Here is a 25,445-nt window from a genome sequence, read left to right as displayed (position 1 = left end):
GGCACACCAAAGGCGCATGGGGGACTAGATTTTGGAACAGGCGGATATAACTAAGAATAGTGATAATGATAACAGGAAGTTACGGTTTCCCTGTCTCCATAGAAACTAATAAATGTTTTGGGCTTTTTTTTCTATATTCAGCTGGCCCGGTGTGCAACAGGACCTGGGATGGATGGTTGTGTTGGGACGATACAGAGGCCGGCATCACCTCCGAGCAACACTGCCCTGACTATTTCCAGGACTTTGACCCCACAGGTGAATGTTAGAGATCAGTTCCTTTAACCTGTATAAAGTTCAGTCTGAGTGCTTTCTGCTCACCTCCCTAATACTCTTACGTCATCTTAGAGTTATCCCAGCTCCATTATACCTCACTGGCAAATCATGCTAAAATCATTAGCTACATGGCTATTCAAACTTTTATAAGACATATTTTCTGCCATGAAGAAAGATGATGTGAAAGAAAGAGCATGTTTTCAATATTAAGAATATTACGATTTTGCAGTGAAGTTATCAAGTTACTTTAATAATTTCCAACACTTATCTTAAAAAGTGCTCAGAAAATTAGAAAAATAGTACTTTAGCCATTTTGGTCTTTTTTTGGAGGCTGAGTGTTGCTTTATTTTTGTAAAAACATTTTAACCACTTTCACAGAACCAAACTAACACTGGAGAAAAGAAGAAAGCAAGAGGAGAAAAAATTATATTATATTATATTATAGAACTAAGAATAATGATATATAACACCCTAACACGATAAAAAGGTAAATAACTGTAGACAAATATTAAATCAATAAAGCACACCACATACTGTACATAAGACAGGAGGATTATGACATGACATACCTCAAAATGTTATTAAGAGAAGCCAATATTATCAAGATATGGAGTTCAGACATGGTGAAAAGCTTCATTTTACAAGTGAATAAAGCTTTTCACTGTGTCTGGACTCCATATCTTGTTAATATTGATGCTTCTCACAGTCAGTAACATATTTTGATCTACTTCCACTTCTGCAGAAATGGTCAGCAAAATATGTACAGAAAGTGGGCAGTGGTTCTTGCATCCTGCGAGTAACCGCACATGGACAAACTTCACCAGATGTAATTTGCACACTACTGAAGGACGAAGGGTATGAGCAAATGAGTCACTTGAGATGAACATAAACACACATTTGAATGGGCTTGTAGTATAAACACTTCATGACTCTATTTTTTTGTGTGATTGCAGACCGCAATGAACTTGTTCTACTTGGCGTTAATAGGTCATGGGCTCTCTTTAACATCTTTGTGTGTCTCGCTAGGCATATTCTTCCATTTCAAGTAAGTGCAAGTGTCTCTCTCTCTCTCTCTCTCTCTCTCTCTCTCTCTCTCTCTCTCTCTCTCTCTCTCTCTCTCTCTCTCTCTCTCACTTATTACATTGCTGTTTTGCTGTTTAATGCTCATCACAATTATTTCATGTTATTTTGCTGTCTTTTTTGTGCTTATAGGAGTTTGAGCTGCCAGAGAATTACCCTGCACAAAAACCTGTTCTTTTCCTTTGTATTAAACTCCATCATCACTATCATATGGTTAACAGCAGTGGCAAACAACCAGGAATTAGTTCAGCGAAACCCAGTAAGTGTGTACTGACAGTAACTTCTATAAATAAAATAAAATATTGACTCACCCTCATGTCATCCCAAACCTGTATGCTTTCATTTTTTCCCTGTGGAACACAAAAGGAGAATTTTTAAGGAATTTGCATCTCTTGCCATAGAATGCAGGCTTGTGGGTTATGGGACAAAAGGGTGGATAAATGAAGTGTTTTCCTTTGGTCATTTAAAGGCATTACAGTATGTCATCAGTCTGCTGTGCTAATCGCCCTTAAATGTCTGTGCTACTTTTATTCAGGTCAGCTGCAAAGTATCACAATTTATCCATCTGTACATCTTTGGATGCAACTACTTCTGGATGCTTTGTGAAGGGATTTACTTGCACACTCTCATTGTTGTGGCAGTGTTTGCTGAAAAACAGCATTTAATGTGGTACTACCTTCTTGGATGGGGTGAGTTTTCGAATAAATCAAAGCACTTTATTTACAGAATTGATTGAATAAACTAAACCTAACTTCTTTTAAACCATTTTTTTTTTTTTTTTTACAACAGGTTTCCCACTTATACCCGCTATAATACATGCTGTAGCCAGAAGTTATTACTACAATGATAAGTGAGTATACTTGTTCTGTAGCTTTCAGGCAAACCATTTTTTTCATGCACTGGTCAATTTGGAGATTTATGGTCTAATGGGGGGATGCACCTTATCTATTTGTGTCTGTAGATTTCAATTACAATTCATATCTTAAAGGCTGCTTTCTGACAATTCGGTTTTTTTTTTCGAATCTCAGTAGCATGTGCATGCGCCAAACATTCCAGTTTTATAAAGGTGAAACTAATATATTATATAGACTCATTACATGCAAAATTATATATTTCAAGCCTTTATTTGTTATAATTTTGATGATTATGGCTTAGCTTATGAAAACCCCAAATTAAAAAATAGAATATTCTAAAAATGTTTTCATAAGCTGTAAGCCATAATCATCAAAATTATAACAAATAAAGGCTTTAAATATCTCACTTTGCATGTAATGAGTCTATATAATATATTAGTTTCATCTTTTAAGTTGAATTACTGAAATAAATTAAATTTTGCACGATATTCAAATTTTTCACCTGTATATGCTGAAGGTTTTTACTGAGGGGTTTGTGCATTTATCATTTGCCTGTTTTTACACATTTTATTCCTAAAAACGCATTTTTTTTCTGGAAGTTGACAGTTTTTTATGATTTATGGTGTAATAAAAATGATATCCAAAATAGATTTCCTTTACCTGTAATACTATATCAACAAAATGAAAAACACCTGTCTTTATCCAATCTTCAGATTTCTGTTCTGGAAATTTATGTAAATTAGTGCATATTTAAACATAGAATTTTTAGAAAACTGAATGTTTACAATTCTTAATGTAATCAAACATCTGGGCAAGTATAGTGATATATATATATATTTTTTTATATTTCATTCATTTGTGCTTTTATACGCTACACTCAAAAACAAAAGTTTTTTACTCAACATTTTACACAAAATAATACTCCTGTTTAAGGGATCAATATTGAACGTTTGGCTAACCCTTGCCTTCCTAATCCACAGTTGTTGGATCAGCTCAAATACTTCTCTGCTATACATTATTCATGGCCCCATCTGTGCTGCACTGCTGGTAAGACATCTGGATGTTTTTGTCCTTTTCGTTTCCGAAACACATTCTTTTTGTGCATCTTTGATAATCTTTGTGTATTGTTTGTGCAAATTACATTCAGAAGATTGTATTCACCAATCTGAATTCATTTTCGAGTAGCCAAGCACAATGCTTATATGTATCAGTACATCAAAAAGACCACCAGCATGCTAAAGCGGTTTGAATACTGACATCTGACATGATCTGCCAGCCAGCAGAGATCCTTTATCTTTGCTTTGCGTTTGCCACTCATCTTGCCTCTCCTTCCAGGTGAACTTGTTCTTTCTGCTGAACATCGTACGAGTCCTCATCACCAAACTGAAAGTAACACACCAAGCTGAGTCTAGTCTGTATATGAAAGCTGTCCGCGCCACCCTCATTCTGGTTCCACTTCTGGGCATCCAGTACGTTCTCCTCCCATATAAACCTGGGGGGCGCGTTTCCGCTGAAATCTACGACTACATCATGCATATCTTAATGCATTATCAGGTAAAAAGCTGTCAAATAGTTATCATCAATCTGACATGTACATCAAGGGCCCAAAATGAATCTTTGCTACGCCTTCCAATGGCTATATATTTTCAATTACTGTATATAACCAAAAAAAAAAAAAAAAAATGTTTCTTTAGTTGATGGTTTGTCTCATGTCACACAGCAGTTTAATTTGTTTGTCAGGTCACCTTTTAGTGCTTAAAGGATTAGTTCACTTTCAAAAAAAAATTTGCTGATAATTTACTCACCCCCGATGTCATCCAAGATGTCCATGTCGTTCTTTCTTCAGTCGAAAAGAAATTTAGGTTTTTGAGGCAACCATCTATCCCAATGTTCAAAAGAAGGTTCAAATGTCCGTCTCAATGCAGCTTCAAAGTCTCTACACGATCCCAGTCGGGAAACAAGGGCCTTACCTAGCGAAACGATTGGTCATTTTCTAAAAAATAAATAAAAATGTATATACTTTTTAACCACAATTGTTCATCTTGTGATGGTCTGCGACGCCCCACGTATTACATTATCACGTTGGAAAAAAGGTCACGAAAAAAAAACTACAAAAAAATTCAAACAACGATGCCGGACAATTTTGAAGTTGGAGGAAAAAATGAGATGGAGTTTTTCGCCCTATATACTTTTACACAGTACACAGACAAATAAATTAGATAGATGACGTGAACGTGACCTTTCCAACGTAATTATGTGAATGCATGGCGCGTCGCAGACCAGCACAAGACGAACAATTGTGGTTAAAAAGTATATACATCATTTTTATTTATTTTTAAATGACCGATCGTTTCGCTAGATAAGTCCCTTATTTCTCTTCCTCAAAAACCTTAATTTCTTTTCGACTGAATAAAGAAAGAAATGGATATCTTGGATGACATCGGGGTGAGTCAATTATCAGCAAAACATTTTTTGAAAGTGAACTAATGCTTTAGTCCTGTTCTGTGCACACACAGTTCAGTAATTTACGGCAACTGCATTCTACAACCGCATTCTACAACCGGATTCTACAACCGGATTAACACCCGTAAATTTTAGGTAGTGACAACCGCAAATTCTATGCAGTATGTATGGAACCGAATTGAACAATTAGTTGTCAATGGCATATTTAAACACGCATAAGAGATGTGTGTCTCTTATGTGTGCGGTGCAAGAAAAACACAGGAAAATTGGTACGATCTTGGTCTCATTCATGTTTCTAGAAAAAAACAATCAACAAGAAGAAGCCCATAATACAGTAAGATAAATCCATATGTTTTACATTTGAATACAAGACCAAAGTATCGCGACCCGCACCTGCCCAATGTAATGTCCCCATAAAGTTTTATGAACCAAACCCAAACAAGCCCAAAAACGCTTACACCAAGTGGAAATGGCAAAACTTCAAAAGTACCCTCTGCGAAGCAGCTTTACGGAAACAGAAACAAAACATGACGCCTCTGTGAATGGTGGTTTAGTTAAAATTGCGGAACATAACTAGTCTTTGGTTGCTATAATATTACTTTTGTCAAAAATAGTGGATATCAAACACACCAGATCCCAGAACTTTGCAATGGTTAGCTACCATGCTGTCATGCATCACTATTTCAGGAGTGAGTCGTGTTCCGTAGACTCCCTTATTTAAATGTGGTTGTCACTCCTGAAACTTTACAACGTGTGCGTGGCCTCTATCAGTGAGGGTCAGACTATCATTAATATTATTACAATATTACAAATATTATTTTGCCGTTCCTAACTTTAATTATTTACCAATGCCAATTGTTACTTGTATTTTGCACTTGTGGAGTGTTATGTTTTGACCTTAGGTACATTATTAATATTACAAGACTGGATTTCCCGTTCTCTGTATCTCTTTGACCGGCAGAAGCTCAGCAGACTATAATTAAGTTTACTTGCCATTAGTTAGGCTACTTAAAAAGCTTGTAAAGCAAATGACAACAGAAGCTCTGTTGTTACTAGCCAGAGGGGGAAACTTGTCTCTTTAGATATTTTGCTTTTAATCACTAATCCTCATATTGTTACTAACCCATATTCTGATATTTTTCTCTGTGGTAAACAAAAGAAAAGTTTTCCACACTGGTCTTTTCCATTTAACAACACTATGAAAGTCCCGTTAAAAAGTGCAGGCCAAAGTGTAAGTCATTTTTCACATATCATTTTGATTTCCATTAACCTCTACTGAAGAAATAACAGCATGGCAAAAGTAAATATCCCCCTTTTGGGGGGTGAACCATTCATTTAAAAAAACATCAGGCCACTTGCCTCTTAAAAGTCTGACTCCTGAACATTTATTCTGAAATTGGTAGGTGTACAGCAACAAGAAAATAATCATTTGTAGTCTGCTGTGGAGAAAACAGCAAAGTGAGAAGCCTTGGACAGCTGGTACTGCTAGGCCTAGCTGAATCGGCACAATGAATAATGCAACAAAACAGGCTTGTCATCCCAGATGACTCTTTGTGCACATCAAGAGCACTCGCTGCCAAAATGTGTCAAAACACAAGGGAGAACAGTACTCACCACCAGCCGAGAAATGATTAGTGAAGAGGTTGCGATACGGGAGATTATAGTTTAGCAATGCAAGATAGCAGTTTATGTGGATTTACTGCTGACGTGCATTTCTGATTGTATGTTTAAGGGACTGTTGGTGGCCACAATCTTCTGCTTTTTCAACGGAGAGGTAAGAGCTTACCCCACTAAAATGAAAAATGTCCTGTTTATCTGCATGGATTGTGCAACATCCTTTTCCTTGAAAGCAGAGCTCAGATATGGAGATTCTGTATTGGCTGTTTATTTCTAAATCCTAAAAACATTGGCAGATGTCCACATGTACCAATATGAGAAGCCTGTCAGAGGGAACCTGTCCAAATCATTTAGTTTTTCCGTTGAGCTGTTTTAGAGGCAATGTGGTAATGAGGCATGCAGAAGCTAATATGGATGACAGTTAATGCAGCCTGTGTGCTTGAATTGATGGCTGATGCTATGCCGATGTATAAGCTACAGTGTTTGCTGTATTGCTTTCATGACGAAAGGTTCCAAAAGGAGGTTTTCACAGCAATGGCGTAGAAGAACAATTTTTGCTTCCCCAAAAAACCCTTAAAGGGGCTATATGTAGAATTCAGAGACCCTTGTTATTAGCGACACCGGTGGCCGTTTAGTGAACTGCAGCCAGCAACTTATTGCTTGTGCTCGCACTCGTACACACGTTACATACAAGAGACTGAACGTGATTCAAGGTCCCGATTTTGTTCTTTGCTCAGAAGTAAAAAGAAGTTGGAAATACCTTTTCAGCGATATACTTTTAACGAACATCCAGATGCCGTCCACGCTGCTGAGAGTGACGTTTAGATGTATATGTAATATGTACGCTTTCCTCTCAATAACAAAATAAACACACAACATAACTGACAGCGGTGAGAAAACAGCCGTTAAGAAAGCATCAGATCATAGCGATGTGGAAATGTTTGCACCAGCTCTGCAATTCACTGCCATCATGTCGATAGATGAGGTAATTAAAATTACACTGTAATGATAATCTGATTGTAAAGTAGCCTATATTTGAGACTGTAGGCTTTATAGATCTAAAACTATAGTTTGAAATAATCCCTTTTCTTAGCATGACACATTGACATTTCAGAATAGCTCTGTTGGCCTTATCCTGAACATTGTATAAGCATTCATTTCATGTGTCATTGAAAGAAACTCAGAAGTTTAAATGTCACATCCTTTGGATTTTCCTTTCCATAAAGAAAAAAACTGTCGATAGGCTTTCATAGACAACCTAGGAAGTCAGGGAAGGTCTTGTTTTCAAGTTTTGTTACAAGCCGTGCACAAATTGTCAATAAAACAGTGATTAATACATTAAAAAAATAATAACATATTCTTACATATAGTCCCTTTAAGTGAACAATGCTAATAAAGAGCCTTTATTTTTAAGAGTTTACACAGTATACCACTGTAAAATATCAATGTTATAATATGTTTTACTGTTTTGAGTTTTGTTGCATGGCAGTGTGCTTTTTTAGTTCTGATGCCAGACGTATAGTTAAACTTATAAATCAAATTAGATGTCGTACTTTCAATTGTATAGTAATTGTTTTAATATGCATTACCACATGGTTATAAAAGCAACATATCAGCATATCTGTGACTACAAATATTATATTTTAATATTTGCTAAATTTCTAAATACTAAACTTTTATATTACCATTATATTATTATTTGCTAAATATCCATTAAAAAAACAACTCAACTTTGATAAATACAACTAGTGTGAAATTAATCTTATGGTTTTGGCCATGACACCCACACTCCAAAATGGTGCCATGTGTTTAGAGATTTTATGTCTAAATTATCAATTTTATTTTATAAAACTAGTTAAAAGTGATTTGTTACAAATGCTCAAAAAGTAGATAATGTATTATTCATGCTGCATGATAAGTGATGCATGTTCACTGAGATCATCTGTCCAAACTTCCCCAGGTCCAAGCGGTTTTAAGGCGGCACTGGAATCAGTACCGTATCCAGTTTGGAAGCACCATCACACAGTCCGATGCTCTGAGGTCTGCCTCGTACACGGCGTCCTCCATCACAGAGGTCCAGGGCTGTTACAGCATCGATGGCCACACAGAACACTTGAATGGCAAAAACTGCAATGACATTGACAGCGCCATCTTAAAACCAGAGAATCCCTTTGCCTGATGCCACTGAACGTGGCAGTATACATATATAAATATAAACTGTTTATTACAGCGACAGTTACATGGCTGACTTGGACCTTTCTACTAAAAAATTTCATAATTCACTGTTCATACTCTCTGAAGGATGGAGAAAAGGCATTTCTCCAAGAATTTACACTGAAAAACATTTTGCTACCTACATTTAATGTTCATTGGACAAACACAAGCATTATTTGCCTGGTCTTTGTACTCCGCAGTATTGTAGTTTGCTCGACTGCTGTCGGCAGTGGAGTTATGTGTAAATATTCAGCTCTTATACTGTATGTAATGCACTTCTTTGTCTTATAGGATCGTCCTTGTGATCAAAAAAGAAAGATAAATCTAATCCAAATGATGACCACACTGAGAAATGTATATTTTACTGAAAAAACAAACGAACAAAACAACTATATATTGTTAAAAGAAAAATTGAAGAGGGTGCAAAAGCCAGTGCCACTTTTTCTTTTATAACACTGATTTGGCAACTATTTTAATGTAAATCTGAAGACATTATAGCCAGCTGTTGTCTTTGTTTATTTGGACAAGAAGTAAATTGAAACTTCAGGAAGACATCTAATTTAGTATTTTTAGTATGCACGATTTTTAAGTATATGTGTTTTGATGACACGGATCACAAATATTGTGAGAACATTGTAAAGTAATTCAAAAACACCTCCTTTAGAGACCCCTGAAAATGACACTGGAGATTGGACCATAATTGTTATAACATTTCTAGCTTTAGTAAGAACTCAGTGTGAAGCCTTGTATGAAAACACGCTCATCACTTTAAAATATATTTCTCAATATAATCTAATTTATATAGGCTACTTAATTTTTTCACAAATAAATGTATACTGTAAATGCCACATTTTAAGTGTGTTTGCCATCATGCTTTTAGTGTTTAGTCATGTGACCTATGAAGTCAGGTACAATAATCCGCTACCTAGAGTCAGCTACTCATATTTCCTATAATACGCTTGGAGTGTTTGAGATATCGCTCTCTTGTGTAAAAGGCAGGGATTCAGAAGCAATCTTTGAATCTAAACTAATAAAAAAGGTTCCTGATATTTGACCCTGTGGCTTCTAAAGATGCTTTTATTTCTCTCTTTCACCCACTCGGCCTAAATTCAATTACATTCCATATGATTTAAATAATGCGCCCAGTGTTTATTTCCTTTGATATCACAGACTTACCTAAACTCACTCCGTCCTTCTCTGAAAATCAGCAAGTTTTCATAATGCTTAAAGGAATAGTTCACCGAAAAATGAAAATTCTCATTATATGCTCACCTTCAAGTCATTTTAAACCAATATGCAGTTTGTTATTTCTGTTTTTGACAAAAGAACTTCTGATGAATCTTACGCCACTCTTTCAAATGATGTTCACATCTGTCTTCATATCTGACTCATGCACTATATTCTACATTTCAATCTATTCAACAGACTGAAATTTAATTCATTAAGAGTTAAATTATTTTGGGTCTGTTATGAATGAGAAAATTGATGTGGTTCATAAATAAGTGGAAAAAATCCTCCCCGATCTTGACACATTATATTTGGGTGAACTACTAATTTATTTCCTGCTTTTGTCCATATTAAACCATGAAAACAGAATTGATGACAGGCAAAAGCGGGAATGTGCTTGTCCTAAATATGTAAATATTGTATTGTTAGTTGTAATCAAATCTGAATATGTTATAGGGGTGTGCATTATACAATATGCACTGCATTTCTTCCACTCTAAACAAGAAACATAACTCAAGAACAAATCAGTATTAATATTGCAAATCACAGCATGTAAAAAAAAAAGCCAATCGAACATCCACTGTAGCGTCTCATCAAGATCCGCAATACGTTTTTCCTTGAATGTCATTTCTTTTTCACGAATGTGTGCCAATTACTGTTGCTCTGTGATTTTTTTGTCATTTTTATGTTGTTTGTGATAATTTGTGTTTCAATGAAAACAAAACACTCACTGCAGGACGGTTTCATATGTTGCAAATACATAATCGCTTGTCGTTTTTTCGACCTGGTATTTAAGGTTGTACTTTGTTGGTATCCGAATAGTTGTATTGTGTCTATGCTGCACCTAAAATCAACCACTGCAAATGTTCTTTTCTGTATGAATGTCATTTGTCTTTTGTTCTCCTAAGGTGTATTGGTGTAACATTTATTTCATAAAATGTGGGCAGTTGCAATCATGTGTATCGTATTATTCTGTAATTATAGATTATTATTTCAAGTGTCTTGTTTGAATACTAATGCGGGTTTCATTAAAAGCACTGGGGTGTGGAACAGACGCTGGTCAAAATATAAAGGCACATAAAAGGTTCCACTATTCACACTGAACACGATCGAAGTTAATTTACTCAAATTCCAAGGGCAATCTAATGACGTCCACTCACAAAGCCATGTTCATCATCAAACGTGTTCTTCAACTGCCTTCAGTCGAGTGCATTTTTAATAAGGTGGCTTAGGAAAACAAACACACGATTCTCTAGGAACAGCTAAAGGCAATGCATCTAAATGAACTCTGCTCTGTTAAAGTTAGAGGAAGTGTAACAACAACTACACTTGTGGGCAAAAAGGCGAAGCCAAAAATGGCAAAATATTTAGGGGTCTTTTAATGGTCGTCACCATTTTAATCACAAATCACTGGTCAGGAAATTAACATGAATTGCACAAATACTGTGGATAAAGTAACTTAGCACAGAATAGCTTTCCCGTTTGTTTTCTTAAAATGTTTAAGTCATGTGGGTAAATTTGAAGACAGCTTTTTACAGTCATTGTTGGTGGCTTCAAATAGTTCATGAGTAGTTGAAAAATTTATCATTTGAGTTTAATGTGAGACCAAATATTCAGTAAAGTCTTCAAATCTAGACAGAAGAAGGCCAAACCCTCAAGCTACTTAATGGTTGTCTTTGCTATTTGATCAGGTATTGAAAAATACCATCTGATCGTTCCTTTTCAACTGTGGGAATTCTGCAATATTCCCCAGCACTGTGAAGCATTAAATGACTTTTCACAGTGAAGTAGCTCACCAGGACCAGCAGTTCAAAAATCGACACCTCTTCCTCTATGCTTCACTGTGAGAGATTCATTTATTATTATATTTCTCATCAGATTTTCAAAGACACTGCTCTGGAGTATCACCAACTCGTGTTCCCATCTTCTGCCAAAAACTTCATTCCATCTTAGATGTTTTTCTGAGACAGCACAACGCTATCTCACGACCAATTCGTACGAATTTGTTGGAGTGATTAAAAGGTGGCTAATTCGTACAAATTCGTAAGAATTTGGCAACTCGTAAAATTTCAAGTGAGGTCGTATGAATACGAATTAGCCACCTTGTAAAATTCGTACGAATTGCCGTGAGATTGGTTTGGACAGCACTGACTTATTAGTGCAATTGCTTAAATTGTGCTAATTTTCTGACCAATAATTTGTGATTCAGACAATTAAATGCTTATAGTTTACACATTTTTGGCTTGGCCCATTATTTTGCCCGGGACTGTACAGTATAATGCTATTTCAATCAATGATAATAACACTTTTGTTTTTATAGTGCCTTTCTAAAACCCAAGGTTTCTTTTACAAGTTAGAGGCAAAAAAATATATTGTTATTTGATAAAGTGTTAATTAGTAAATACTATACAATAAAATGTCTATAGGCATCTTTACACAGCCAAGTTAAGGCGGTTCTGTGCCAGCTCAAAATTCAGTGCAAGGATGAAATGCTTCATAAAAGCCAGACTAAAGTATGCCTGCTCTGACCCACCTCTAAATGCTGTGTTGCATGCCACCTCTGAGCAGCGTTGTGTAGACACCTAAATGCCACTTCAGAAGCGCTTCTGTGCCACCTTTGCAGTGTATACAACTTTTAACAGTATACAAATATAGTTGCCTGGACATATTTTAAACCGACTGTGAACTGCTCATTTAGTAGCCTGGCCCTACCAGACTCTCGTACATTTCATTTGTACAGAGAGTCTGGCCACTCTCCATTGACAAGCGTTAACTTCCTTGAAGGCGGGTACTCTGTAGAAGTTTAAAACTATTGGATCTGCCCAGAGCCACTCTGGATCTGCCATAACCAATCGCTAACGTTTGGTCGTGATGTATGACGACTCAAACTAGCCAACGCTATCTCACGACCAATTCGTACGAATTTGTACGAGTGATTAAAAGGTGGCTAATTCGTACGAATTTGTACGACCTCACTCGTACGAATTTGTACGATTTCTCTAAACCCACGTGATGGGTAGGTTTAGGGGCGGGGTCAGGAGTAGGTCATTCGTATGAATTCATACGATTTTGGCAACTCGTAAAATATGTACGATTTAGCAAAAAACGTATACATTCGTACGAGTGAGGTCGTATGAATTGGTACGAATTAGCCACCTCGTAAAATTCTCAGCCACTCCCTCTGTTCGCCGATTGGACCGGTAAAAAATTGATCGGAGAAAACCCAAGAATCCTAGACGTTGTACTGAAGGAAAATGACAATTGAGCGGAAGTACGTAGGAGGGCGGAGCCAGGCTACTCATTTAGTAGCCATTGATGAAAAAAATTAGACATGTAATTAAGCACTGAATAGAAATAAACGAATATGTCGTTTATGTAATAAATGAAAATGAACACTGCAAGTAAAGAGATACTTTTAAAAAATGCGGGAAACAGAACACAAAAAGTACAAATAAGATGATAGCTGAATTCCTACCTGCTCGAGTAAAATTACAGGAGGAATGTCTGTACTGCATGTCATAGATACTTTTGAGAACTAAAGGGCATCATGCTGGGATTGAAGTTCTACAAAGGAAGAAGTGGCCGCCAGATGTTTCCTTCGACATGCCACAGTGCAGCATTAAATTGAGAACATATGGTGTCCACCAACCATCTTGGACAGAATTGAGTAAACGGGGCAATCCCAGAGAGCATTGTGATGTAGTCTTTACAACACTTGAATGGAAAACAAACTGTGAAAGAGTTTGTATGACACACTGAGAAATACAAAAAGTGTTTTAAAAAAATACAGGACTTCCTTAGAGACATGAAGTCACCATCAATAATACTAAGTCTGAAATGTTATACGTTGGTGCCCTTTTCCTTTGGCTTGAACACTGAGGAGAATGTGTTTTATTTATTCCGTTCCAGCTGAAAAGAATGTTCAGTGTTCAAGCTAAAAGAACAATCTCTCTCAACACGCAGAACGGTGTCTAATCACAGGGAAAGTCCACTGCAACCGAGGGCTGGTGAAACAGGTGGGCTAGCATACAAAAGCACTTGACAAACAGGAGATAAGCATTCATTCCTCTGCCCACATGAATTGTGTGTTCACCATATGTTCTGCTTTATCCAAGGATTTTAACAGTAACCTACGTCACCGTCTTAAATAAATAGTGCTCATCTGTATTCAGGGAGATATACGACAGGAATGATGAGACAGTTCTGTCAGCTGAAGAATGAGAATACAGTATGAAGAGTTGAGAAGAGATGAAAAGATTATAGTTTTGGGTTAAAAACTAAATCAGAGTATTAAAAATGCCACATTAGTAATCTTAAAGGAATAGTTAACCCCAAAAGTGTCCCTTGTGTCTTTCACGAAACATAAAATAAAGAGAGAACAGCTCATTTAGCATTTCAAGGAAGAAATAACAAATAGCACACAATATGGTAAGTGAACACATGATTTTCATTGATGAAAATTGGTTTTACATATTAGCAGAATTCATAAAATTCAATAAAGTTCAATCCGCATGTTTCCATGTGCGTAATCATGTTTGCCGTTATGTTTTTTCCACGTTCGATCACATTCCCGAAGCATTTTGTGGATATCGTATGTACTTCCTGAAATCAATGCTAAAGACAAGGACATACAGAAAATGTCAGATGGAAAAGGGAATAAATTAAAAACCAGCAGCAGCTCTCAGGAGACTTTGCATATCACACACTGACTGCAAATGATGTTGATTTATTATGGGGATGAATTATAGAAGCTGTTTTATTAAACGCGGTGTCTTTCAATAAACCACAGAAAAAGTCTTACAAAAGACCCAGTCATATTCCAACCCAAAATTTTAAGAATGAACAAGGAAATTATATTTTGCTTAAAGAAAATGCATTTTAAGAAAATGTATTTTACATTTCAAAATTATTTTTATTACAATTAAGGACACCCACACACAAATTAGCAATACTGTAATGTAAAAAAAAAAAAAAAAAAAAAAATCTCGTTCTAATTAATGTCAAGACAAGAAAAAGTAATTATAAATGAATGGTGGGATTTTTTTTTTTTTTTTTTTTTTTTTAAATCATTGTATTGCAGTATTTTCTATGCAATGCAATAAATACATCTGGAGACATTTTGGTATGATTTTGGTAATGGTAACTTTGTGGAAAATGTTTTTAAATGTCATGAAACTAACGCAAACATTTTTATAGCCCTAGAAAATATATTTTAAAGGCATAATATTATAATTTATTTATAATAAATTAAATAGATATTATTTTATAATTCTATAGACCTTTATACATGTTTTTTGTGCGAATCACCAATTAAACTTATAGAATATATAGCATAAAATTATAGATTTTTTTTTTTACTATTTTTTAAATATGTTCACTGCCTTTGAAAATAATAGTGGTTAAAAACTAAAAGAGAAATGCTGCTAAAATATTAATTTATTTATTAACAGTGCTTGATGATTTCTCTTTTGTAATTGAACATTTAACACCTTGACCTATAAAATGTGACCTATACAGTATTTCCACTGATATACACTGTCAATTTCTTTTTATGCCAAAAGCAGTGTTGTAAAGCTGACTTCGTGCAAGTTACCTTGGATTCCTTTTAGCACTGTCAGGCCAAAATCAAATAAATAGAAATGAAATAGTCCTATTAAACAGAAAACTACATACATTACAGTAAAGCAACATCCACACAATACACTGAAACGAGTGTTTTCAGTGTTTGTAAGCACCTCAAAGGCTTTTATCCATAATTTGAAGTAACTCATCTTTGCTCCCCCTGTGAATGTATTCCAGTTAACATTTCTCTCCTCTAAATGGGTTCATCTGGTTTCGCCTTAATTAAACCATTCAGTTGTCTTGATATAAATGATTTGAATCTCACACAATGGAGAGGCAACAACATTAGCATCCATGTTTCAAGAACAAATGACCTAAATAGCAGGAAGGCCACGCTAATGGAATATAACACAGGGTGGAGGCTGCCCAAGGCCAGTGTCACCTGCGTTTAGCTTCAAAATCTGATGAAAACATGCTTTATTACAATTCACAGATGGATGAATAACACTCTCTCTCGCACTCGCACACTCATGCGCCTATAGGGAAAGACATGACTGAAGCACAGCGAATGGAACACACACATAAAAAAAGCCTATTCTTCCATTTGTTTATTTTACTAATTGCATATATTTCTTACATCACCAAAAATTATTATATTGTTGTAATGACAGCACATTTACCTAAAACGATCACGACTGCCCAAACAACATGTACGGGTGAATGAAATGCACATGTGAGTAGCATTACGTGCAAATAAGCTTTCTTTCATTTCCATAGATAAACATTTGCATCTAAATATAACAATCAAATCATTTTTAAATCACATTGGGAAGTATTATGATCGACGACATAACTGTCACTTTACTAGACATAATAATAAAAGAGACTCCAACAAGACCCTGGAGGGACACAATGAAAACATCCATAGGAAATTGCAATTTAGCTGCACTTTTAAACTTTCAGCTTGCATTAACCTGCTGACATACTGTATGGCCGAGCTAAATATATGACTTCATGAGAAACTTGGACGACTGAGAATTACATCCGAGGCTGGAATGGAAAAAAAAAAAAGAAGAAAAAAAGCCGTATTCATATTGGTAAGGTGGTACTCCATTTCAGAGGAAAACATTCATGACAAATCTTTCAAAAATGTATAAATAATTCAGGGTCACTCCTGAACTCGGACAAAATGTTTGACTCCACATTACATACACTAGGGTCCTGAACCCCCGTAGCCTGTGACCTGTTGTGACACATTGACCAGGGCAGCACAAATCCATTCCGGAAACAAAGGCGCCAAACGTGTGTTTGTTCTAATCAAGCGCTGTCTTTGATAGCACAGGAAATGGGCAGACGGGAGGGTCTTTACTCAATGAAAACAATCACTAAAGACCCTCCAGATGGCACCGGTCCCCCCTCAGGAATGCTATACCAGGATTTCAAGGGAGTCGACTGTTTACTTGTACAACTTCCAGTTATCTGTAAAGTAAACAAGACATTTGAATAAGACATCCTTCCAAGGGAATACTGGACTGTGCTGCATTTGATGTGATAATGTAGAGTTATATCACTTGCACAACTTCAAAAAACACGCCGTTTTTAAGCACGGCTAATCTGATATCCTCCTGATATCCTCATGAGGCCACAAACAACGTGTTTCTGGACTTTTGGAATGTTCTTTGCACTTAATACCATGTCTTGAACATTGGGGGGACCAAAGTTGAGGAGTGTTTTTGGTCTTTTTATTAGATAAATTAAATAAGTGAAGGATTAAAAAGGATTGAAAGGAAAATAAAAAAAAATAAAAAAAACTGTAAAAAAAAGTTATAGGTCTATTTGGAGCCTAGTTGTGAAGTAATCCATTTAAATTCTTTGCAAATAATATTTTATATTTAAAACAATGCACACGCTCACTCTTATTTGTATGTCTAAAGGCCCGTTCACACCAAGGACGATAACTATAAAGATAATGATAAAGATATACCGGTTGTGTTAACACCACAGCTGTAACGATAATGGCACAGAGAAACGGTAACGTTGGAATCACTTTCAGAATGATTTTATCCAGCTGATGAACGATAAATACATTGACAGCCAATCAGAATCCATTCTGCTGTAATGATCTCGAGCATTAAAGTGACAGACAAGCACAAGCTTAGAATAAACAGAATGATATAATTTGCTGGTGTGGACCCTAATATCGTTTTCATTATATTTATCTTTACATTCATCGTTGTTGGTGTGAACGGGCCTTAATATGTAAAAAACTCAAAACGTTTCTTGTCTCGTCACATTCAGCTATGATCTGGACTCGGTTATTTAATAAAAATAAGGCAATGCAATACAGGCAATATAAACAGTATCTCATATAACATTGATATAAACAATCACACATTGAACATGGGAAACATACACACATTTCTACACATTTTTGGAAAAAAATTGGTGAACAAATAATTTTCACTGAGAAGTTGCTAGTAAATTTTACAAGCAATTATAAAGAAACAGCAATTAACACATTGAATTAAATATGACATTTTTACTGTAGAAAATCTGAAATGTATCTCTCTTTTTTTTTTACAAGTAGTGTATCCAACTTGAAAACAAGCATGCAGTTAGTCCTGATATACAGATATAGAAATGTATGTCTTTCCTGTATAAGACGAGTCAACAATATTCAAAAACCAGGAAGTAGAAGTTAAGAAGTTATCGTGGCATTCAGAAAAAAAGACAGATGTCCCCTACAGAGGGGAAAAAAGTGAATGGCTCCCAGGAGGATGTGTGATTTCAATTAGTTTCTATCTTTGCAAGGGTGATCTGCTCAGTTTGAACAATTTTCACATGATACAACAAGAGACCTTCTGTCAGGGAATGCAGAATTGAGATTATGCAGAGATGTACAATGTACACATTACTGCAATCCAGACATGTCAAATGCACACTAAATGCAGCACGAGTACAAGAATGCCAGTTTGGAGAGTCCTATTTTCTGACCTGCCACAAATGATCCTATTTGTCCAAATGAACAGATGAAATCTAAGAGGTGCGGCACGGCAATTTCACAGCTGACGTCAAGAGATGTGAAAATGCGTCAGGCATGGACAGTGCACATAATTAAACCTCAGCCATTTTCAACGTGACTGAAACTGGGTCCCACAGCAACCGAGCTGGAGGTGTTATTAATCCACAACTGCTCGCCCCACGTTTGTGCCCCCAGTTTAGTCTGAAAGTAATAAACACAGAGTTCATGCTGTTGTCAGATGTTTGACCAATGCATTCTGAGAAATCATGTCTCTCTCACACACTTCCCGGGAGAGTCCATAGTGGACACAACAAGGACAGGTGCTGTTATCTGAGAGCCATGGGGTGTTTAGGGCCACAGCTGTGAGGGAAAGAGCCCAGTGAGCATGCCATATGCCTCTGGGAACATCCTGTCGTAGTTGTCTGGGCGCAGCGTGAGTCAAATTAAACTTAGACAGCCTGAATGTTAGCAATATTACAGATCCATTGAAAATCCTGGGTCAACCAAAAACAATTGCATTGGGTCAGCAAAACTACTTGTGCCAATCTAATGTTATTAATAAATGTAAAAAAAGAGAACAAATAACTTAATAATATCTAAATATACAGGTGAAACTCGACAAAAATTAGAATATGGTGCAAAAGTTCATTTATTTCAGTAATTCAACTTAAAAGGTGAAACTAATATATTATATAGATTCATTACATGCAAAGTGAGATATTTCACGCCTTTATTTGTTATAATTTTGATGATTATGGCTTACAGCTTATGAAAACCCCAAATTCTAAATTAGAATATTGTGAAAAGGTTTTCATAAGATGTAAGCCATAATCATCAAAATTATAACAAATAAAGGCTTGAAATATCTCACTTTGCATGTAATGAATCTATATAATATATTAGTTTCACCTTTTAAGTTGAATTACTGAAATAAATTAACTTTTGCACCATATTAAATTTTTTCGAGTTTTACCTGTACACAGCTGTTGGACATTGAAACTGAAGCACTGGCCAAAACAGTGTTGGAGGTTTCACGCATACGTGCGCAGCCTGCTGGCCAATCTTCACTGAGTGGAAGAGGTTGAATTAATCCACACAACATAATGAGAGACGTATCAGAGATCAAAAGAGGACAAATTGTTGGTGACCAGGACAGTCTTTGTGGTGTATCAAGAGCCACTGTACCCAGGGTAATGTCGGCATACCACCACAGGACGAACCACATCCAATCTGTTGGCGCAAGAGGAAGCTATCTGAAAGGGATGTCCAGATACTAACCCAGACTATATCCAAAAAACATAAAACTACAGCTGCCCAAATCACTGCAAAATTAAAATGCACACCTCGACACTCCTGTTTCCAACAAAGCTTTTGTCTGGAGCTTCACAGGGTCACTATTCATGGTCGGGCCAAACCTTTGGTCACTCGTGCCCATGCAAAATGTCGGTTTCAACGGGGCCAACCGTGCAAATCTTGGGCTGTGAACAATGTGAAACATGTATTTTCTCTCATGAGTCCACTCCGGTGTGGAGAAGCTGTTGCATGCCCAGAGTGAAACATGGGGGTGTATCAGTCATGGTTTAGGAAATATCAGGGAATACACTACTGTGCTTGATGGGCACGTTACAACCAATGACTGCCGAGGACCATGCGCCCCAACTGGTTCAAACATTGTACCCTGAAGCGGTGCCGTGTATCCGCATGATAATGCACCAATACACACAGAAAGACTTGTGACAGAATGGTTTGATGAACATGAAAGTAAGTTGAACATCTCCCATGGCCTGCACAGTCACCAGATCAAAAAAAAAATTAACCACTTTGGGGTATTTTGGAGGAGCAAGTCAAAAAACAGCATCATATACTGACTGAAAGGCTCAAAATCCCACTGGCCACTGTGCATGACTTGTATGTGTCATTCTCAAGACGGACTGATGCTGTATTGGCCGCAAAAGGACTGGTGGTCTAAAACCAGGGGTTTTCGTTTCATTGTTTACCTCCTGTAGATGATTACATTTAGAATAAATACTGTAAATAGGTAAATGTTCATGAAATTCTTAAATACTTATGAAATCTCACAAAAGTACACTCTAAAAAATGCTGGGTTGTTTCAACCCAAATTTGGGTCAAATATGGACAAACCCAGCCGTTGGGTTACATTTTTTTATTAAAAATGTTAACCCAACCGTTGGGTTAGTCCATATTTGACCCAGATTTGGGTTAAAACAACCCAGCATTTTGTAGAGTGTAATATTTAGTGTCATAAATAGCAGTTCATACCAAACCCAGCTATACAATAATGGTAATGCAGATGGGGTCATTCAGCTGTCAAATTTATATGGATAGTCGTTCCATTACTGGTGCCAACATGCGTCAGACAGCGAGCTTGGTGACGATTGCTGGGGTAAGACCCCGCGTGGAGACAGGTGTATCATATTTGACACTCTCTAACGGGAAGTGAGAATCCCGGGATAAAGCCAGCACATAGCTCTGGGTGTGTGTAACCAGAGCTTCTCCCATATGTGAGATTCAGTATGGCTCATGAAGCCTTTGTGCATGAGGCGCATTAATGCCCTTGTGCATTTAAAAGGCTGGTGGGAAACAGACACAGGAAGAACAGTCTTCTGTAAGGTCCTTGAGAGTAGCCTGAGCTACATTAATGTGTCCTCACTGACTCGAAAATAAACCAGTCAACCACCCACTGAGATGAACTCATGCCAATGCTTCCTGCAAAGTAAATCCATTAAAAATGTGCGTTACTAACATAGACAGTGTATTCAAAAGCACCTTGAAATTTCTGGTTTAATCATAGTGCATCTCTGGGTTTGTTCATAATGCATGTAAATCTGATCAAATCAGATCTTTAGGAGTGACTGTCCGAACTGTCATTTTGCAAGTGATGAACTCAGATCCTTGTTCAGATGGTGTGGTTAATATCCCGTATATCAGCACCGGTTGCCATAGTAATGAAATAAGTGACAGCAAGAGACATGAGGGAAGCTGTCATTGTGGAAGAGGATTGAAAACTGAAATATGTCTTCTCATGACGGCATTGAGCTCATCATGCTTCACAAAATATAAGCAGCAGGGGCATAACTGTAAAATGTACACATTTATACATACAGTATTCTATGTCCGAAACCGTTCACTTATTCACCATTCAATATAGTGCGAGAGAAAATGCCCTGTATGGGCTAACAGTGGAAAGAACAAGATCAATTAATTTCATTTCATAGAACTCGTTTAAAATAACCAATTCACAGATTTATTAGAATTATATATATATCATTCATTATTCATTACATATCAGTTCGCATTTTACATCTAATTTCTGTAGTCAATTGTTGTTTTAATTATATAGCCATTTTGAGTAAATTATAAAGATTATGTGAACTGTCGAGTAGTTTATGCTACCAATGTCACTCTTCTTCAATGATAACCATACATTTCCACCAAAATATCATAGTTACTATAAAGTAATAATATGATGGCACCTTCAAACAGTAAAAGAAGCTTTCAGAATCTTATTGTCCTTGTGTTTGGTTTCCATTTATGATAGTGTGATGTATACACCACAGTATTACTTCAAAAATGACTATGGTATTTTGATGGAAACTATGATTACCATGGCAATTTTGTGTTGTATACCCTAAGTTCTACAGTGGAATGCTTTACAAACACTTTGCAACTGCGAATCGGTTCATGTGAATCATTCAAAAGAACTGGTTCAGAAGAATGACTTGTTCGCGATTCACTAGACAACAAACAACTAAATGGATTTGAGTCGGATCAGCCAAAACAATCAGATTTTTGCCGCTTCTCTGAGCTAAGCCATAGTCTCTAGTTGCTCAGACCGTAATGCACATCAGTGTCTGGATGCTGAGGCGAGAAATGGGATGCCTGTGGGGATCCTTGCATAACTGAGAGCTGGAGAGCTGTCAAGTACATTTGAGTGCTCTCGCTTTCTTTCTCTTCTCCTACATGGTGAATGAAACAGAAGTCTAAGATGTGCTCTAGATTAGTACATGAATTCTGGAACCCACTCATTTTTAATGACTTGTGCTCTGTGATTTGACCTATGTTACGATAGTATCACCTGGGACCCTAGTGGGGTAAAAGGTTGGGAAATTCTTGTCCAAAAGACCTTACAACAATTACTACATCTTATATTTAAAACAGTCAGAGGCCCTGAATTTGCTTTTTTGGCCCTGAGTACCACATTTGGCGTTGTTAGCGCTCTGGTCTACTTTGAGGCGTCTTACTTTAGATTTATCTTCAGATCTACCCTTTCAGGATTTAGATTTAGAAATCCCATACATTTTCTAGCAACATATTATTTAGTAATGATATATACACCTTTTTTTGAGCCAACTTAAAGGGATAGTTCATCCACACAAAAAAAAAAAAAAATCATCATTCATCTGTCATCATTTACACACTCTTAAGTTGTTCTAAACCTGTATTAATTTATTCTGCTGAACACAAAAGAAGATATTTTGAAGAATATCGGTAAACAAACAGTTGACGGTAGCCATTGACTTCCATAGTATTTTCTTTCCATACTATGGAAGTCAATGGGGCCCATCAACTCTTTGGTTACTGATATTCTTCAAAATATCTTCTTTTGTGTTCAGCTCAGCAGAAGAATGAAATTCATACAAGTTTGGAACAACTTGAGGGTGAATAAATTATGACAGAATTTTATTTTTGGGGTGAACTGTCCCTTTAATAAATTAAGGTATTCAGCATTCTGCCATGCACTATTGCTAATACAATTTCTTTCATCATTATATGCAATGTATACAATAAACAAATAAGAATAGACTGGTGTTAATACTGACATTAGAATAGTTATTACACACCGAGTGAAGCAATTATACTCATACCAAAACCATGATAGCCTAAGAACAAGTGCCACTTTTACTCAAGAAATTCTAAAACATTACAGAAACTCTTCTAAATGTCCTGCATAACTGAACAATTAACGCTAACATGTCTTCCGCCTCACTGAAAACATATACCCGCTGCATCCAAAATCGCACACTCAATTGAGTAGGTAGGACTTATTTTGAATAAGCAATTATTTCGCTGCTAAAAAAAAAGTGTGTTTAGTAAATGAATTTGTGTAGTATGAATGTAATCTGCTTGGTTTGATATATGGCTGTATGGAGTAAAATAAATGGTAGAAAATACCAACTGTTGCACTCCTTCTTATGCAATAGTTTTCTTAGTAAACAAGCATCTACTTATGTAAAATGACTTTGCCTATCTTAATGTGTTGTGTTGGACGTTTCACTTCCTTGAATAGAAGGATTGTTATTTCAGTGGCACCTAATGAACTTAAAGCCAACCCATGCTACGTAATTGATCATAGATAGCGACTACTAATGGAACTGTACAGACAGTTTGAAGATATTTGCCATGGTATTGTATGGTGATCACTTCTGATCACTTCTTGTTTTTACCTAAGAGTCTTTCATACGAAGGAGGTCCAAAGCAAGAAAGAGGAAACTTCTGTTCAGTTCAGTCTAGTCAGAAGGAAAAATACATTGCAGTTTTCCTGTGATTGTGTAAAATCACCAGCAAGGACATTTTTTACCTACTTGTGATGATTGAGGGTTTCAGAAATCATCACAACCCCCATCCGGAGAAGGTTCCCACTGAGCATTCAACATGTACTATAATAAGACAAAATAATGGTGAAAAGTTTTTTTTATTAAGTAAACCATGTTGAACGCTAATGCTTTATCTTTATACATATATAGAAAATTTGAAGTGAAGTTGTCCAAAGACAAGAACGGGTATTGTTCAAAATTCAGGTATAACTTTGATGAAAGTTTTATCCACTTCAAATATTGACTACTGTATATAATATGGAAAGTGGAGGATATGGGAGGATGTTCTTGTAATAACAAAAAGCAAATCCAAATCCAAACAAAGCAAAGCCAGTGGGACTCATTGCCTGGTTATATTTGGATAAACTATAGTTGGTAAGCAGAATAATGAAGTTTAATTACAGTAAAAGGTTTTTGATGTATTATGCATGAAAGTCACATCAAATTCCCTAGAGTTGAGCAATGAGCGAAGTGCACAGCTGTCTCCACATTCACGCCAGAGGGAAGTAGAGCATATTTAGTAAACCTCATGTTCCCTAGAAAATCATTCCTTTTTTTTTTATATATTGCTGTGGTTCCCTGATCATTTTCCCATTCATCAACTGCGGTGGAAATGTTTGCATGGGAATGTATGTCAGTCTGACTAATTTCCAGAAATCATAAATGGAGAAAGGACACAAGAGGACTTATGAGAAAAAAAATCCCAGAACATTTGCTACCTAGCAACTAATAATGAAAACATCTTCTCATTGTTGGTAGAAATCATTGTTTATATTTTCAATATTGTTTATATTTTCAATTTCCAAGACTACATGTAGGATCACATTCAGACAGGCCGTAGGGAACACCGGGGGAAATTGGGGTAAGCTGTGGCATGTTTTAAGTGAAAAATAAAAATTAAGTCATAATTACTGTAACTCATCCTCATGTTGTTCCAAAACTCTATAACTCTCTTTCTTCTGTGGCATATAAAATATTATGAGATTTTTTTTTTCTGTGCAGTGGTCAGTGGGCACCAAAACTGTTTGGTTAATCACATTTTTCAAAATATCTGAAAAATTGATTGATTGATTGATTGATTGATTGATTGATTGATTGATTGATTGATTGATTGATTGATTGATTGATTAGAAAGAGGGCAGATAGATAGATAGATAGATAGATAGATAGATAGATAGATAGATAGATAGATAGATAGATAGATAGATAGATAGATAGATAGATAGATAGATAGATAGATAGATAGATAGATAGATAGATAGATAGATAGATAGATAGATAGATAGATAGATAGATAGATAGATAGATAGATAGATAGATAGATAGATAGATAGATAGATAGATAGATGTGTGTGTATTGGTACTGAACCTGTGAAAATTTCCCTCAGGTGGGTGTTCAAGACCATTACTGTTTGGTCTTATTATGCATAAGAAGGGTTAGTACGTGTGATGCATTGTGAAGAGGATGAATCACAGCAGCCGTGACTAACATGGCCTCTAAAAACACTTGAAGCCTCG

At 36.2% G+C, this 25,445-nt stretch overlaps 1 protein-coding gene and 1 long non-coding RNA gene across 2 annotated transcripts in view; one reads left to right on the top strand and one right to left on the bottom strand.

Moving 5' to 3' along the window:
- The window catches only part of calcrla (calcitonin receptor-like a), a 29,284-nt gene extending 18,718 nt beyond the window's left edge, over positions 1 to 10,566 (top strand). Inside the window, exons 4-13 of the mRNA XM_079617911.1 lie at positions 142 to 255; positions 1,016 to 1,128; positions 1,227 to 1,318; positions 1,486 to 1,612; positions 1,889 to 2,042; positions 2,143 to 2,203; positions 3,188 to 3,254; positions 3,543 to 3,761; positions 6,403 to 6,444; positions 8,248 to 10,566. Of these exons, the coding sequence (XP_079474037.1) occupies positions 142 to 255; positions 1,016 to 1,128; positions 1,227 to 1,318; positions 1,486 to 1,612; positions 1,889 to 2,042; positions 2,143 to 2,203; positions 3,188 to 3,254; positions 3,543 to 3,761; positions 6,403 to 6,444; positions 8,248 to 8,466 (1,208 nt within the window). The 3' untranslated portion in view covers positions 8,467 to 10,566. The remainder of the gene's footprint in view (positions 1 to 141; positions 256 to 1,015; positions 1,129 to 1,226; positions 1,319 to 1,485; positions 1,613 to 1,888; positions 2,043 to 2,142; positions 2,204 to 3,187; positions 3,255 to 3,542; positions 3,762 to 6,402; positions 6,445 to 8,247) is intronic.
- LOC307001432 overlaps positions 8,284 to 25,445 on the bottom strand; it is a 42,774-nt gene continuing 25,612 nt past the window's right edge. Inside the window, exon 5 of the long non-coding RNA XR_013798242.1 lies at positions 8,284 to 8,414. This is a non-coding gene — a long non-coding RNA (uncharacterized lncRNA). The remainder of the gene's footprint in view (positions 8,415 to 25,445) is intronic.

The sequence above is a fragment of the Phoxinus phoxinus genome (genome assembly GCF_949152265.1).
Source record: "Phoxinus phoxinus genome assembly, chromosome: 7".
In the NCBI taxonomy this organism is placed as follows: domain Eukaryota; kingdom Metazoa; phylum Chordata; class Actinopteri; order Cypriniformes; family Leuciscidae; genus Phoxinus; species Phoxinus phoxinus.
Note: the sequence above shows the minus strand (reverse complement) of the source record. Positions and strands in the feature narration are given on the sequence as shown.